This window comes from Branchiostoma lanceolatum, chromosome 1, assembly GCF_035083965.1.
Source record: "Branchiostoma lanceolatum isolate klBraLanc5 chromosome 1, klBraLanc5.hap2, whole genome shotgun sequence".
In the NCBI taxonomy this organism is placed as follows: Eukaryota; Metazoa; Chordata; class Leptocardii; order Amphioxiformes; family Branchiostomatidae; genus Branchiostoma; species Branchiostoma lanceolatum.
The window spans coordinates 23,568,470-23,581,955 of NC_089722.1; the positions used below are offsets into that span (position 1 = coordinate 23,568,470).

The 13,486-nt window shown below is 41.2% G+C and overlaps 2 protein-coding genes across 2 annotated transcripts in view; one reads left to right on the forward strand and one right to left on the reverse strand.

Moving 5' to 3' along the window:
* Nucleotides 1-5,145, forward strand: part of LOC136442699 (BRCA1-associated protein-like) — a 33,546-nt gene extending 28,401 nt beyond the window's left edge. The window contains exons 7-15 of the mRNA XM_066439646.1: nt 3-85; nt 402-477; nt 823-961; nt 1,347-1,462; nt 1,669-1,758; nt 2,154-2,267; nt 3,414-3,464; nt 3,826-3,921; nt 4,223-5,145. Of these exons, the coding sequence (XP_066295743.1) occupies nt 3-85; nt 402-477; nt 823-961; nt 1,347-1,462; nt 1,669-1,758; nt 2,154-2,267; nt 3,414-3,464; nt 3,826-3,921; nt 4,223-4,411 (954 nt within the window). The 3' untranslated portion in view covers nt 4,412-5,145. The remainder of the gene's footprint in view (nt 1-2; nt 86-401; nt 478-822; nt 962-1,346; nt 1,463-1,668; nt 1,759-2,153; nt 2,268-3,413; nt 3,465-3,825; nt 3,922-4,222) is intronic.
* Nucleotides 5,146-7,378: 2,233 nt separating this feature from the next.
* On the reverse strand, nt 7,379-11,765 carry LOC136442721 (E3 ubiquitin-protein ligase RNF185-like). The gene is made up of 6 exons (XM_066439668.1): nt 11,417-11,765; nt 10,914-10,932; nt 10,601-10,710; nt 9,572-9,629; nt 9,205-9,313; nt 7,379-8,725 (listed from the first exon to the last, which is right to left on the reverse strand). The coding sequence occupies exons 1-6, from the start codon at nt 11,557-11,559 to the stop codon at nt 8,628-8,630; spliced, it is 537 nt and encodes a 178-aa protein (XP_066295765.1). The 5' UTR covers nt 11,560-11,765; the 3' UTR covers nt 7,379-8,627.
* Between the last annotated feature and the right edge of the window lie 1,721 nt (nt 11,766-13,486).

Genomic DNA, 13,486 nt, shown 5'->3' on the forward strand with positions numbered 1-13,486 from the left:
AGGACGAGTCTGTTGATGGGATCCTGACGGTTCTATGTAATCACTCTTTCCACATGCCCTGTCTAGAACAGTGGGAGGACACAACGTAAGGAACCTTGGTGTAATGGTCATATCTACAGTTAGAGAAACACTGGCACTACATGTGATTGGTCAAGACTCAAGTCCAATATGCTTAACATTTTTACTAACAAAACATTGATCAAAGTTTGGTCTTAAGTCCTGGTACATCCCATCTTACTATACACAATGTACTTCATTATGGTCAGACTGAGGTGTTGATAAAGATTAGAATGTATGTGAAGGATATAGAATTACATGCATACAGTGCAATACAAAATTGTAAGACTTGTGGTTTCATCATTCAGTTCCCTGACCCATGCCATGTTGTGGTCCCGTCATAGGTGTCCGGTGTGCAGATATGTCCAGTGCCCGGAGCCAGTGGCTGATAGCAAGTGCTTCCAGTGTGATAGCAATGAGGTGTGTAGAAACACAAGAAATACTGACCAGTTAAGATCAGTTTATTCTTTTCTTGTTGCTTTTACATGTACATTAATTAAGTTTCATGGAAATGCAAACCAGCAGCATGAGCAAAATTCTGACTAAAGAAAAACTTGCACAAGTACAATCGTAGCAGAAATGAAAAACATCATGGAATGTGAATTTCAATTGATTAACACATTTATTTAAGAAGTTTATATAAGAGTGTGACACACATAAAAGATGACATTATGCAAAAAACAACTGTCTTTCCATACTTTGAAATATCGCATTGAGAGAAATAGATTTTTAAAGATTCGTTTTATTATTATTTTTTGACCCCAGAGCCTGTGGATCTGCCTGGTGTGCGGCCATGTTGGGTGTGGTCGTTACCAGCAGGCCCATGCCTACGAACACTTCAAGGAGTCCCAGCACACCTTCTCTATGCAGCTGGGCAACCAGCGGGTCTGGGACTATGCAGGAGGTAGGGTGGCTTGATCTTTATGATAACTATGTACATGTAGGTTTACATCACCTATGATTTAATGTAAAAATCACAGATAAAGTGAGACATGTTACTTTGTACTAGCCTGGTATTCAAACCTATTACAGCTCCTGAGTCCCGTCTGTCCTCTCTGCAGAGGATAGACGAGCTATAATAGGTTTGGATACCAGGCTAACTTTGTATTACTGGTACATTTTTGACCGTCTATGAGGGTTGGTGCACAACCAAATGCATGTCTAGCCTGGGTACTATCCTAGTTAGTTTACCCGGGCTCCCATACTACCCCCATACTAAGAGCCTTGTCTAGTCCACGAGAAGTGCTGATAATCATGTGCTAATCATGACAATGGCTGGTTTGTTCCAGATAACTGGGTACACAGACTAGTGCAGAGTAAGGGAGATGGTAAGCTGGTGGAGTGGGACTGTCCTGGCTACAACAACGGAGAAACAGATGAGAAACTGGACTCCATGCAACTGGAGGTAATGACCGTTTTATGACATTTTACAGGGTAGTTCATTGAAAGTTTGACTCAAATTCACGGTCTTATTGCACAATGGATAGCATAATGTATCTTTGCATCTAATCATTATGTAAACTGCTAATTAACATCAATGTTATTGCAGGTTTTTAGAAGTTTTGACAGGTGTTGTGATTGGTGAATTTGAAATCATGTTGTGTGTTCCAGTACACATACCTGCTGACCAATCAGCTGGACTCACAGAGGAGATACTGGGAAGACAAGATTGCACGGGTGGAACAGAACGCAATTGAAGAGGTACTGTAACAGACACTTGGACATCTGAAAATGTGTCTTATATTTTGGTAAAACATCAATGTAGAAAACTTCCTGAACAGTTTTGATTTAGCTACAAAGGAAGGAAACAAATTTTAAAAAATGGAACAAAAACAAGTCAACATAAATCATACGTGTATATGGATTCATACATTTTGTATATTGTCATCATCATCTTCACCGCTTTTTTTCATATATTGTAGAAGTTTAAGAAAAGTTTGAAGTGAACTGTATTGAATCATGAATTTCTTTTTCATTTGCATAATTAATCAACACTATACTTGAGGACTACTTATGTTAACCTTCTCCTTGCTGTGCTATTTGATACCAAATGCTGTTTCAATTTTACATGAAGCTTATTTCATATTTTCCTCCAGGCTTCTGCCATGGAGGCTCGGTTCAAGAAGACCCTGGAGAAGTGTGAGGAGCTGGAGCAGAAGCTGTCAGATGCACAGAAGGAGAGGCAGGGGCAGGACAAGAGATGTCAACAGGTTAGAAATGTTGTAACGGATCTGTTGTGAGCATGATAATGAATCATACTACTGCTTCATTTGTTGTACTATCAACTACAGCAACTGCATAAAACAGTCGCATAAAACAGTCACATGTTGCAATTGGTACATGAGGGGTACTCTGTGTAACACAAACTCCAACTTAGTCCAAGGCTGTAACGACCCCTGATTTAATCAGGCAACATGAGAGTATATAAATTATTAAGTAGATTAAGGGGAATGATCATGCTTCAGCATGCTTGGTGTAGTTGTGAGGAGGGATGCCTCAGTGGACCTGAAGGTCAAAAGTTCGAATCCCAGCCATTGTTGCTCACTCAACAAGCTTGCAGGCCACTGGGAAGGGTTACAGTCCTTTGGAAGGGATGCTAAACATGAGGTTCCATGTTTTAAAGGCAACCTAAGCAATATTAGGGCGCTGAAAGTCGTATATTCAAAATCAATTTTTTTTCTGATTTCTATCCATAGTAAGTTTAGATAACACTATACCATCACATATCGACCATCATGGAGCAAAAAGTGATGTCGTTGTATGGTGGGAACTCATTGAAATCTGAGCACTTGGAGGCCAGCCATCATTTCAAATCTTCCGAACATGCACGATTCTGACCGATAAGTCCCGAACGCATCCGAAGAAATAATCACATGGTCATGGCTCAATGTCCTTGGACATTGTGACGTCACGCTGCCGGAACTTACCGAAAATTGTCGACAGAAAACGGTTACGGCTAGATTCTGGGCTGATTTTTGGGGGGACCCAATAAATAAGATACTCCTTTTGTGGCTTGCTTCTGTGCTATTTTTAAATGCCCAAAGTCTGAAATAATGATGCAGATGTGCTAATATGGGGAAGCAAATGTCAATTTCAACCTCACAAAACAGAATTGTTTTCCCCAGAATATTTTAAGTTTACCCCCTGAAATTGCTTAGGGCACCTTTAAGACAGACACACTTCGAGCACATCAAAGATCCCACCATACTTCCCAATAAGAGGAGTGCTCAACAGTGACTTATTGAGAACCTGGTGTCACCTCACAGAGAATGAACTGAACTGAAGAGTGTTTCTGTTAGAGTTAGAGGAAGTAGTTAATTGTGAAAAACCTTAATCTTTGTCCATCTCATCAACAGTTGTTGACCAGAGTGACGAAACTGTCCAAGGATCTTAAAGAAGAAAAAGAGGTAAGTTGGTCCAAATGTCACCAGTGAAAGGCTCAAATATTCACACTCTATAGACCTTTACTTCGATGAAACGTAAAGCAAAGGTCCACTGACTGTTAGAGAGCCATACCTTAAAAGAAAGCTTCACACAAAAATTTAAATGCCTACTCTACTATACCATGCTACCCCCAAATTCAAGTTCTTACTTGTTATCATCCGGTCCTTAACACCAGTATCAACTGTTTTCGCGGCCCAGGTATGACACAAACACATGTTATTTCAATCCTTCCAGATGCAGAAATGTTAATGTTAATAAGCAAGAATAGCAACAAAGAGCAATTAAGAAACATATTGATACATGTCTTTCTATTTTCTGTTCCAGTTGAACAAGTGTTTATCACAGAATCAGCAGCAGTGGCAGACCAGGTATGACCACCTGGAGGCCAAGATGACTGCAGAGATGGAAGCCAAGTCCAAGGTCAGGGAAGATCCTCTCAGTTTTCTGTTCTTTCAAGATGCGTACAGTTACATAAGCCATTTTTTGGACATTCAAATATTGCTCATTACCAAATCTTTACGTGTACTAGCCAACATTTAAAAGTACATACATGTATATGTTAAATGTGAATATGAAATAAAAGTTCAAATTATCAATTTTGTTGTTTTTCTTCAATGGAAAATGAAGGTTTTTGTGATTTTTTGTGTGAGCATTTAGTTAGTTGGTTAAGTGCATGCATTTGAGATATCTATGTCTAATAATGGATGATTTGCTTTTGCAGGAAGTTAATGAGTTGAGAGAACAGGTACGAGACCTGATGTTCTTCTTGGAGGCCAAACAGACGCTAAGCGAGGTGCCTGAAGACCAGCGCCAGGAGATCGCAGACGGGCAGATCGTGATGGGAGCTGCAGCGGCACCCCCTGGCACGGGGAGGGGGCATCGCGCCCGGCGGGGAAAGAAACCAAGATAGTACATGCCTCTTCAGAAACAAAATAACTTACTGCTTACCGGTCCATGGACTGGGTGGCATTGTAGGGGGGCTCTGCTGCTTTGCACACTACTGTCATGTTCTACAGCCTGGGCCTTAGCAAATGCCATGGAGTATGGACTGCTGTATTCTACAAATAAAGCATTTTAAGCTTTGTTATTTAGATTTTCTTGGAGTTTGCAGGACCATGAATGATTGGGCACCAATCAGATCAGGTATTGCACTCTTCTGATGGACTTAAAATGCCAGGCTACATGCAAATGACAGTGAATTATACCTACAAGATCTAACCTGCCTACGAAACAAATGCCTTTAGAAATGATTATGTACCTTGTATGCCCGTATTGTCTCAGCCTTGTCAAGACTGTTGCTAGATATACTATTTATTATAAACTTTACAAAGGTAACAAACCGTTCAAATGAAGACTAATGCTGAGGGAAATGGGTTGGAAATTTTAAAGGTGCAATATTTTGTTGAGTAATAAGACTCTAAAGAGAAACAGTCGGTTTTGTATGATAGCTGGTAGCTTTAGGGTCCTGCTGCACTTTTTTTACTCAATTGTCACTGTTTAACAAGACCCGAAGTTTACTTGTTACATGAATTAGACGGAAAGAACATCTCTTCTCCATAGGTTAGGAACAAATTGTCACAAATCTTCCATACTTTATTTGAGTTTAAGTCACTGGTATATAATACAACAAATCTGCTTTAAAGATCTCTGGCTCTTGAGTGTGTTTTTTTTCAAGTGTGCTGCTTACATGCACACCTCAGCTGCAATTCAGATATTTCCAGGTCTGTATGGCTAGCACGAATCCAAAATGCAGTATCTGATGCATATTTGGTCATGGTTGCCATAAAAAAAAAACGGGCGTTGCATATGATTTTTCTTTGAACACAACGTTGAATCTCTTGCTGCAGAACACATCCTGTTTTCCACTTTTTTAAGCCTTCTACCATGCAAAACTAGCGCAACTCACGCTTTGTCGGAATGGTCCAAAAGAGACACGCTACGGCTAAATGAAGCACTGCAATCTGAGATACAATATTTCAACGAGCTGTAAGGCGTGTCTTTTGAATCATACAAACTCATAATTTTTACATGCCGTTTACTGGTAAATAGCAAGTAGCACAGAAGCATGATTCTGACCCAAAATGTACGACAATCAGGAAACATTTCGTTTTGCAGAAGTGTGTAGACAACGCTTACGCTTCTCTCGATACAAGCGGTCATTTTCTCTTAGAATGATGGAGAATGGGTAGCGCTATACAATAGAAACTGATGATTGGACAATTTATACCAGTGATCGATTTGTGTTCTATTTAAACTCAACTGTTATTTCGTATGCAAATTTGGCGGTACCACGTTTTCTTTGTGACGAGTGCCGACGAAACAATGCAACTTACAGACCGATGTTGCAGACAACTTATTACAATACAGTATAAAGACGGACGGTTTGATGCGAGTTCCAGTCTTGACCGGATATCGGAACACGACGACTGACAACACTATGGCAACAACGTCGCACGTGAAGAAGAAGACTTTGACGCTGAGCCAGAAAGTGGAGGTCATCAGAAAGTACGAGAACTTCGGTAGAGGGTCGAGGCGTCTGGCGCAGGATTTTGGCGTGGGAAAGACTCAGATTCAAAATATCATCAAGAGAAAGAGAGAGTACCTCGACGACTTCGAGAACAACGCACCCCTGACCAAGAAGAGAAACGTCCGCATCACGGGAAACGAAGAAATCAACGAGCTGTGCTGGGACTTCTACCGCGACACCACCTCCCGGGGTGAGTCCTGTACCGGGCCGATGCTCCGAGAAGCAGCCTTGAACTTCGCCAAGGACCTGGGCGTAACGACATTCAGGGGGTCGACCGGGTGGCTTGACAGTTTCAAGCGGCGTCACAACATTGTTGCAACCGGTAAGTCGAAAAACAGTCCCGTGGTGGATTCCGACATTTCTCAGGTGGCCAGCCAGAACTCAGTGCCTCAAAGCATCCGTGCAAGCGTGGACAATTCGGCAACCAGGGGTCCTGAACAGGTAACCACAAATGTGCACACATCTGCAGATGTTTCTCACGAAAAGTTGGCAACCATCGAGAAAACCCCGACTGCATGCAACACAGAGAAGGCAGCCCAGAACCCACAAGCTACAAGACCAGAAGATGTGGCAGCGGTGAAAGAGGAGAGTGAGGACAGTGAAAGTGACTCAGAGGATGAGTACGTCGAGGAGGACAGTATCATTAAGGACTTGGACACGGCGATAGAGTATGTCAGACAGGTGAGGCTGTTCTGCTTGGATGAAGGACTAGGAGATCAGTTGTTTAAGATTTGGCCAGTAGAGGACGATTTGCGCGATATCAGGATGAAAAGACGTCGACGAACTCCGGCTGAGACGAAACAGACCAAGATGGATGACTTCTTCACGAAAGCGTAACTGAAGACATTGCATGGACTTGTTGTGGAAATCAGCATTGCATGGACTTGTTGTAGAAACTTCATGTAGAAACCACATAACGTTAGTAAACATATCCAAGCAAGGTTACTTGCCTCTGGTCAAGTTATCTACACTTCGTTCTTAACCTGCAGGTCGACAAACTATTGTAATATTGCGGTGGTTTGACGGCTTTCAATTGTTTATTCAATGTGAATTCTTTTATTAAAGTCTAGATCTCGTTGCATATTCGCTGTCCTCTTTGTCTTGACACGACCCTTCATATATAGGATCAAGTTGAACAGTTGTCTTGAACATGAAATGTAAGTCTTAGTTTAGATTGAGGCGGGCATTAAGGATCTATGACGTAATGACATCGAGTGGAACTGGAACAGAGACTTACAGATCGAATGACGTCACGAAATAGATCGCCATTTTGTGTAGAAAGAGACCACTAAAGTAGCTTGCACCAAGATAGCATATCTTCTTCCAAAGAGTTAGTACAATGACACAGAATTTATTTTTTCGAGTTTCTAACTTTATTGTTCATATCAATAAACACAAAATTATAAGTTAGCAATGTCTTATGGATGCTTGTTTAGGACAAGAATGAATAACCCATACTAATTTCAAAATATCTCTTGACCAATCAAAGGGGTAAAGGGGATCTTATTGGTTCCCCATCAATACAAAGGCATCAAGAGATGGCCTCTGGTTAGTAAAAACTAGCCTCCATAGCAGCCTCTTTGGGACTTTTGGGGGCTTATAATACACTTTTTGCTGATGGTTTTCTTTTTGACTGGGCCTAATGGTTACGGGCTGGCTGCACAAACGACTCAGTGGAAAAGAAGTCAACAGCCAACACCCCACAAAAAGTCCCGGAGAGCCTGCTATGAAGGCTAGGTAAACACAGTTTGCGTAACATTTACTAGGACAAAATGGAATCCAGCAAAACAGCAGCAGTTTCTGAGATGTCACCAGTGAATTGATGGACTGAATTTTGAGACAGGTTTATAATGATAACAGAATGACTGTAACTAGCTACAGAATCAACTGTGTGTCAACTATCTATTCAGCAAGACAAGATGTTTGGAACCAAGTACATTTCTTTTGAAGATAATATGCTCAACAGTTGGAGATCCTAGAATTTTCCGAGGCGAATGTGGAAGACAAATGCTTCACTCTTCCGACATACATGTACATATTCCAATGTACATATATCTCCGTCATTGACTTGTCCATTACGCCTCTGAACCCAAAGTAATCACTTGACAACCAAAATCACATGTAATGAATATCTTTACTTACCATAACAAGATGTAGTTATTATTTGCAGTGTTTGTCTTTGAACTTTTAACTATATATAGATTACAATAGCAATACTCGAACATTATGCAGAGATGAATTCATAGACCTGGGAAACATTTCTTACTTAAGCTAATACCGGGTAAGTGGAAAGTAGCTGTGTATGTCCTGCAATCCAATATATGTGATTTATATGGAATGCTGTGGCACCATCATATACGGTCCTTTTGGTGAGAGCAAGCCTTCAATATGATAAAATGCCCAAACATTGTAAACATATTTGTAAGTAATAAAAGTATGATAGCAACTAGTAATCAACGTGATGTTTTGTGGAAGCCAAAATTATTGGGATAACAATAAGATACTAAGGCAGATATATCGATGAAAATAGTTCTTTTTTAAACTGTTGCCCATAGTGTTTTTCCCGTTTCCTAGCTTTTCCCTTGCAGCACCTATCCCATCATGCCATGAGGAGCCAGAACATGAAAATAAGAGCGATCCAGAGGAACAAGGTGGACAGGACTCTCTCCTCCTCTGCTTGTGGTGTGCCTGGGGGAGCTGCAAGGAAAACAAACATCAATATTTGTACCATACACGTTTGTACCATGTCTGACTGAACTCTACTAATAGATACTGTGATACCGAGTTCTAGAGTTTGAATCCTGGCTGTTGCTTCACTTGTATAACTTGCATTGCATTAGCCTGGATTCCAGACAGTTTCCAAGGCCTACACAGGCAAACACCTTGGCTCACAAAGACCTTGGCTCGAGGGACAACTTGCTCCCAAGGAAATTATACAACAGACCCCACACGATAGATACTATACTAGTAGAGTTCAGCAGTCTGGCATCCAGGTTTGTAATCCATGGTGCACCATACATTGTACTTGTTGGAAAGTGCAAGGTGAATTTTCCAGGTACAATGAACCTGAGTATGCTCTTCTTCTTATATTCAGTGGAAGGTACAGTACATCTTCAGATCTAGAAACAGTTTACTTCCATGAAATGTATGTTTAGCTACTGTGATGCCTTTCTTACCTGGCCCTGGCCTTCCATCGTTGAAGTTAAACGCTGAGGCAAAGAAACCAAAAGGAAAGGCTCCAATTCCGAAGGACATCTGGAACCCCCCATCTCCAAATGTCCAGCCCTGTGGATGGGAAAAAAACATGATGGTCAGCATCAATTTCATGACAGGTGCAATATGGAATGATTGATTCTTACCATTTGCATTTTCACCATTTGTAAACACAAACCATCACTGCTGCTCATAGAGTTAGAACTTAGCTAAGGAACTACTGAAACTTACTTTAATGTTCTGGACGTCTAGTATTGATGTGTTCAACCAAAGTAATATTTTATTTGACTCTGTTACTTCACCTTTCCACAGAGAAAATTGAATACGTACCCCATGGTTATTTTCTGGTTCTGGTCTCTGCCCCTGTGGTCTGGGCGGTGTTTTTGTTCTGAAAGGAAGACAGAAAATTCAAATTTTACTTAAAAATTCATCAGCAAATCACCACTGAGTCATCCTCTAATGACAGAAGTGGAAATTGTTTTTCACTACTAGGACTCAAAGCTGACATAATTTTTGCTTGCAAATGGCAGTAGCATGATCATTTCCAAAAAGGAGATGTCAAAACCAAAAGCACTAAAGCTGAACCTGAATCATCCCCTGCTGCAAAACTGAAAATCAAGAAATTGAATTGGTGGGACCTTAGCCATTAACAGAAAAAGAAAAGTGAGCTATCAAGAACAGACATGCCATGTGCAATTTGTAGCTTCAGAAAGCATGAAACATCTGCTGGTGAATATTAAGAATCTTTTGCAGCCATGGCTGGCCTGTTGCTTATAGTCTCTCCAAGCAGAGGTTTCAATCGGGGCTAGTAGTGGCCGGGATTTTTAACGCTGCCCTCCCTTCAGCCTGGCCACTACTAGCCCCTGATTAAAACCTCTACTTGGAGAATATGTTGCTTTTAGTATACCCATCACATAGTCGACAGGCTTCTGCTGTATGAGTTAACCACCAGAAGATAGCCCGATTCTAAAATCGACAGAGATGCACACATTTTTTGCCTGAAAATCTATCCTATAATATTCAATGGCCCTCAGTGACCTGCAAGCATTGGCCAATCTCTGCATGATGATTGAGTGAACACCAGGCGTTTTCCTGCCAAAAATGTCATTCAGAGCTTGCAGCTTGGTTGGCCAATCAATTTTCGTGCTGGGTACTGTAAATGCATTTAAGTGCTTGGTTTTAATTTCACAATAGGGAGAAAATGAAGTGTTCGCGCTTCGCAGTGGTTTCAAGTTCATGTTTGAGACAATAGCAGAGACAAGGGGGTAAGAGGTCAAAAAAATTATGCAGTGGTTTTAAGTTTGTGGCGAAGAGCTTACCGTAAAACCACCGATAACATTTCTGCATTTACAGTATTACCTGGGATCCATCTGTGACCCTCCCCTCCCGTACAGTGGGATGACCTTGTCCCTGCTGATGCCAGCCTTACACACAGGACACAGCTGTCTGTTAGGTCTGGTCTCCAACCACTGCAAATGGAAACAAGACAATCAGAGATGGCAGACTTCACCCCTTCATGCATTGCTACATTGTGGACTTGGGAACTTACGAAACATTAAAACATGCTCAATGTATGATATATCCAGAAATGCACTACGTAATGAAAAGGTAAAATCTACGTAATGAAATGGTAAAAAAACAATGAATTAAAGTTACATCGAGAAATTCTTACCTGATGAAGACAGGGCCAACTACATGGTAAAAAAAGACAATAAGGTCAGTATAAAAAGTATCATCATCATTAGGCAGCTATTAACATTGTTAACTATAACTTTGACTTATATACATCATAACATGATATACTATAGCACCGTTGGCAGGGTTGTACAAAACATAGGTAAGACGTGTATAACAACAGGATTCAGTGGACTATTTTATTTTCGTTCGTGATATTCAGTTTGACTCGAGGTTGGGAAGTAGATAAGTCATTTTGCATTTTCCTTGAAAGTTTCCTAGATCTTAAAACCTCTCCGAGGTGATTTTTTCAAAACACCACACTTTTTCTATATATCACAAATCATATCTTGGCTCAAATTCAGTTTACAAATTTATTATTATGCTAACGTTAGTCTCCTACCACTAACTAGTACTATCACTCAGAATAATCAAAGACATATCGAAGTCTGCGCATACTGAGAAAGTAAGAGTAACACTTCGGCACTCTGTGACCCTCACCAGAACAGGTGTCCGCACAAGCTGACCACTGCGTCCCTGGCCGTGTCCAGGCAGATATTGCACTCGTACGTCCCCTGGTCCACGTCCGCCCCTCCCTCTCCCTCGGCCCCTGCGCCATCACCCGTCACATCAGCCGACGACATTATTATGGCTCGAAATCACCTACTGTGTGCTTTTTACTGGCTCTTAAGTCCTCTCCAAACCGTCTTAATTCCGTTGGTGAAGCTAGATGGCTATCTAAGTGAGCAGAAACGACAAACCATCACAAAATTTAAGCTTTCACAGCAGACGAACGAACGGACACAACCTGTACTTCCGCGCCTGCGCACTGCGGTGGTCCAGTCATCATCTCGCGGCAGGTCTCGTGAGACAAGCACCTGTAGTTCACACTAAAACCGCACGAGTCGCATGGACCTCACGCAGCCAAATACGCTGCGCCACTTGACAATGATTTATTACCTGTGTGGGTTGAGTTCAACTGTGACTTCTTGGCATTCATTGTCAGTGGAAAATGCCACGGCAAAGCCTACAAAAAGATATAGTGGAACGGTAAATCAGCAGCTATGTACATGTGCAGGCACACGTGCCTTCTTTTTACCTGAAAAACGAATTCAACTCAGGATAGCACTGAACCTGACCCAGATATTGGCCCACCTAACGCCCTACACCCTGTCGTCTGAAACGTGCTGAAACGTGCCCAACTTGCACGAAATCACATGCACCGAGTTCACTGAGCTCTAGAAGTGTCTAATATTGTTTTAAAACGACAGCCGTCCTACTTTCAGTACCACAGAACAGATACACATCTCTACGCATTGACGCTTTGGATCAAATAACAACAAAGGCCTCACCTTGACCCGAACCCTGGCCTGAACAGTTCACGGCCCACGATTTACAGCTAGCAATATACCAAATTGCACCAATAAAGAAGTTCAGTTTTTAATTGTATGGTGTCGACTTGACAACAGGATGAATCATTGTTGGGTGAGGTGAAAGAATGATAGCCTGAGTACCAGCCTCCGTATAGTGACCGCTGGCTCAAAATTTTTTTTTTGGAGCCAGCGGTCACTACGGAGGCTGGTACTCAGGCTAAAAGAATGATACACCAGAGGATGATGATTTGAAATTAACCTTGGTTGCACATTTTCAATTTTAACTTCTTTGGTAAATGTTTCACTTTGTATGGGTAATGTTTTTTATTTCTTCAAAAAATATTTTTAAGGACTCTGGTGGTATCAACGGTACAACTGCAAAAGGGGGAATGTTCTCGGTGGTTTTATTTTCGATGTGACATCTTCGCCGCGAACTTAAACCACCGCGAACACACTCCATTTTCTACCTGACGCGAAATAAAATCCCGCGAACTTTTTCCCTCTTACAGTACCTCTCTTTCCTTTAGAAAGAAAAAAAAATTGACATTGCGTCAGAGTTGACCTTCGTTTCTCCATATACATGCAAAGTGCACTCTGGGTCTTTTTCTGTTAGCCTCTGCATTAACATTCTTATCCACTTACACAACACATGATACTGTATTATAACACATCGTCAACAGAGGCGCCAATTGCTTTTAGTGAAATCACGTGCAGCTCAAACGATGGAAATACGTCATTCGATCGGCGCATGACGTAAAGTCTATCGCCAACATTTTCAAAGCGCACCTCAGATGTGCGCTCGGGAGCTCGAGCGTAAGTCCAGCGACTAATGTCATCAACTTTTACATACATGTAAAGATAGAATTGACTTGCAATACGAATGTCATATTTAGACTTGCGAAAAACTGGTTCCATTGCCCGTTACATACATATATATATATATATATATATTGCAAGTCAATTCTATCTTTACATGTACGTCTGATTTCAAGACTACTTATTTCATTCTAAATTTTTAACCAATAGCCACTACTACGTCATGTACTAGTACATTGTACATTGTACAAGGATTAATACAAGAACCGTATGCCGTCTACTCTGGTATTCTCTCCCTACCTGTCTTCATTTGTATTCTCTTATCATACTCAATTCTCTTGGACTTATATACCAAGTTCAATGCTGTTTACTCCTTCCTACG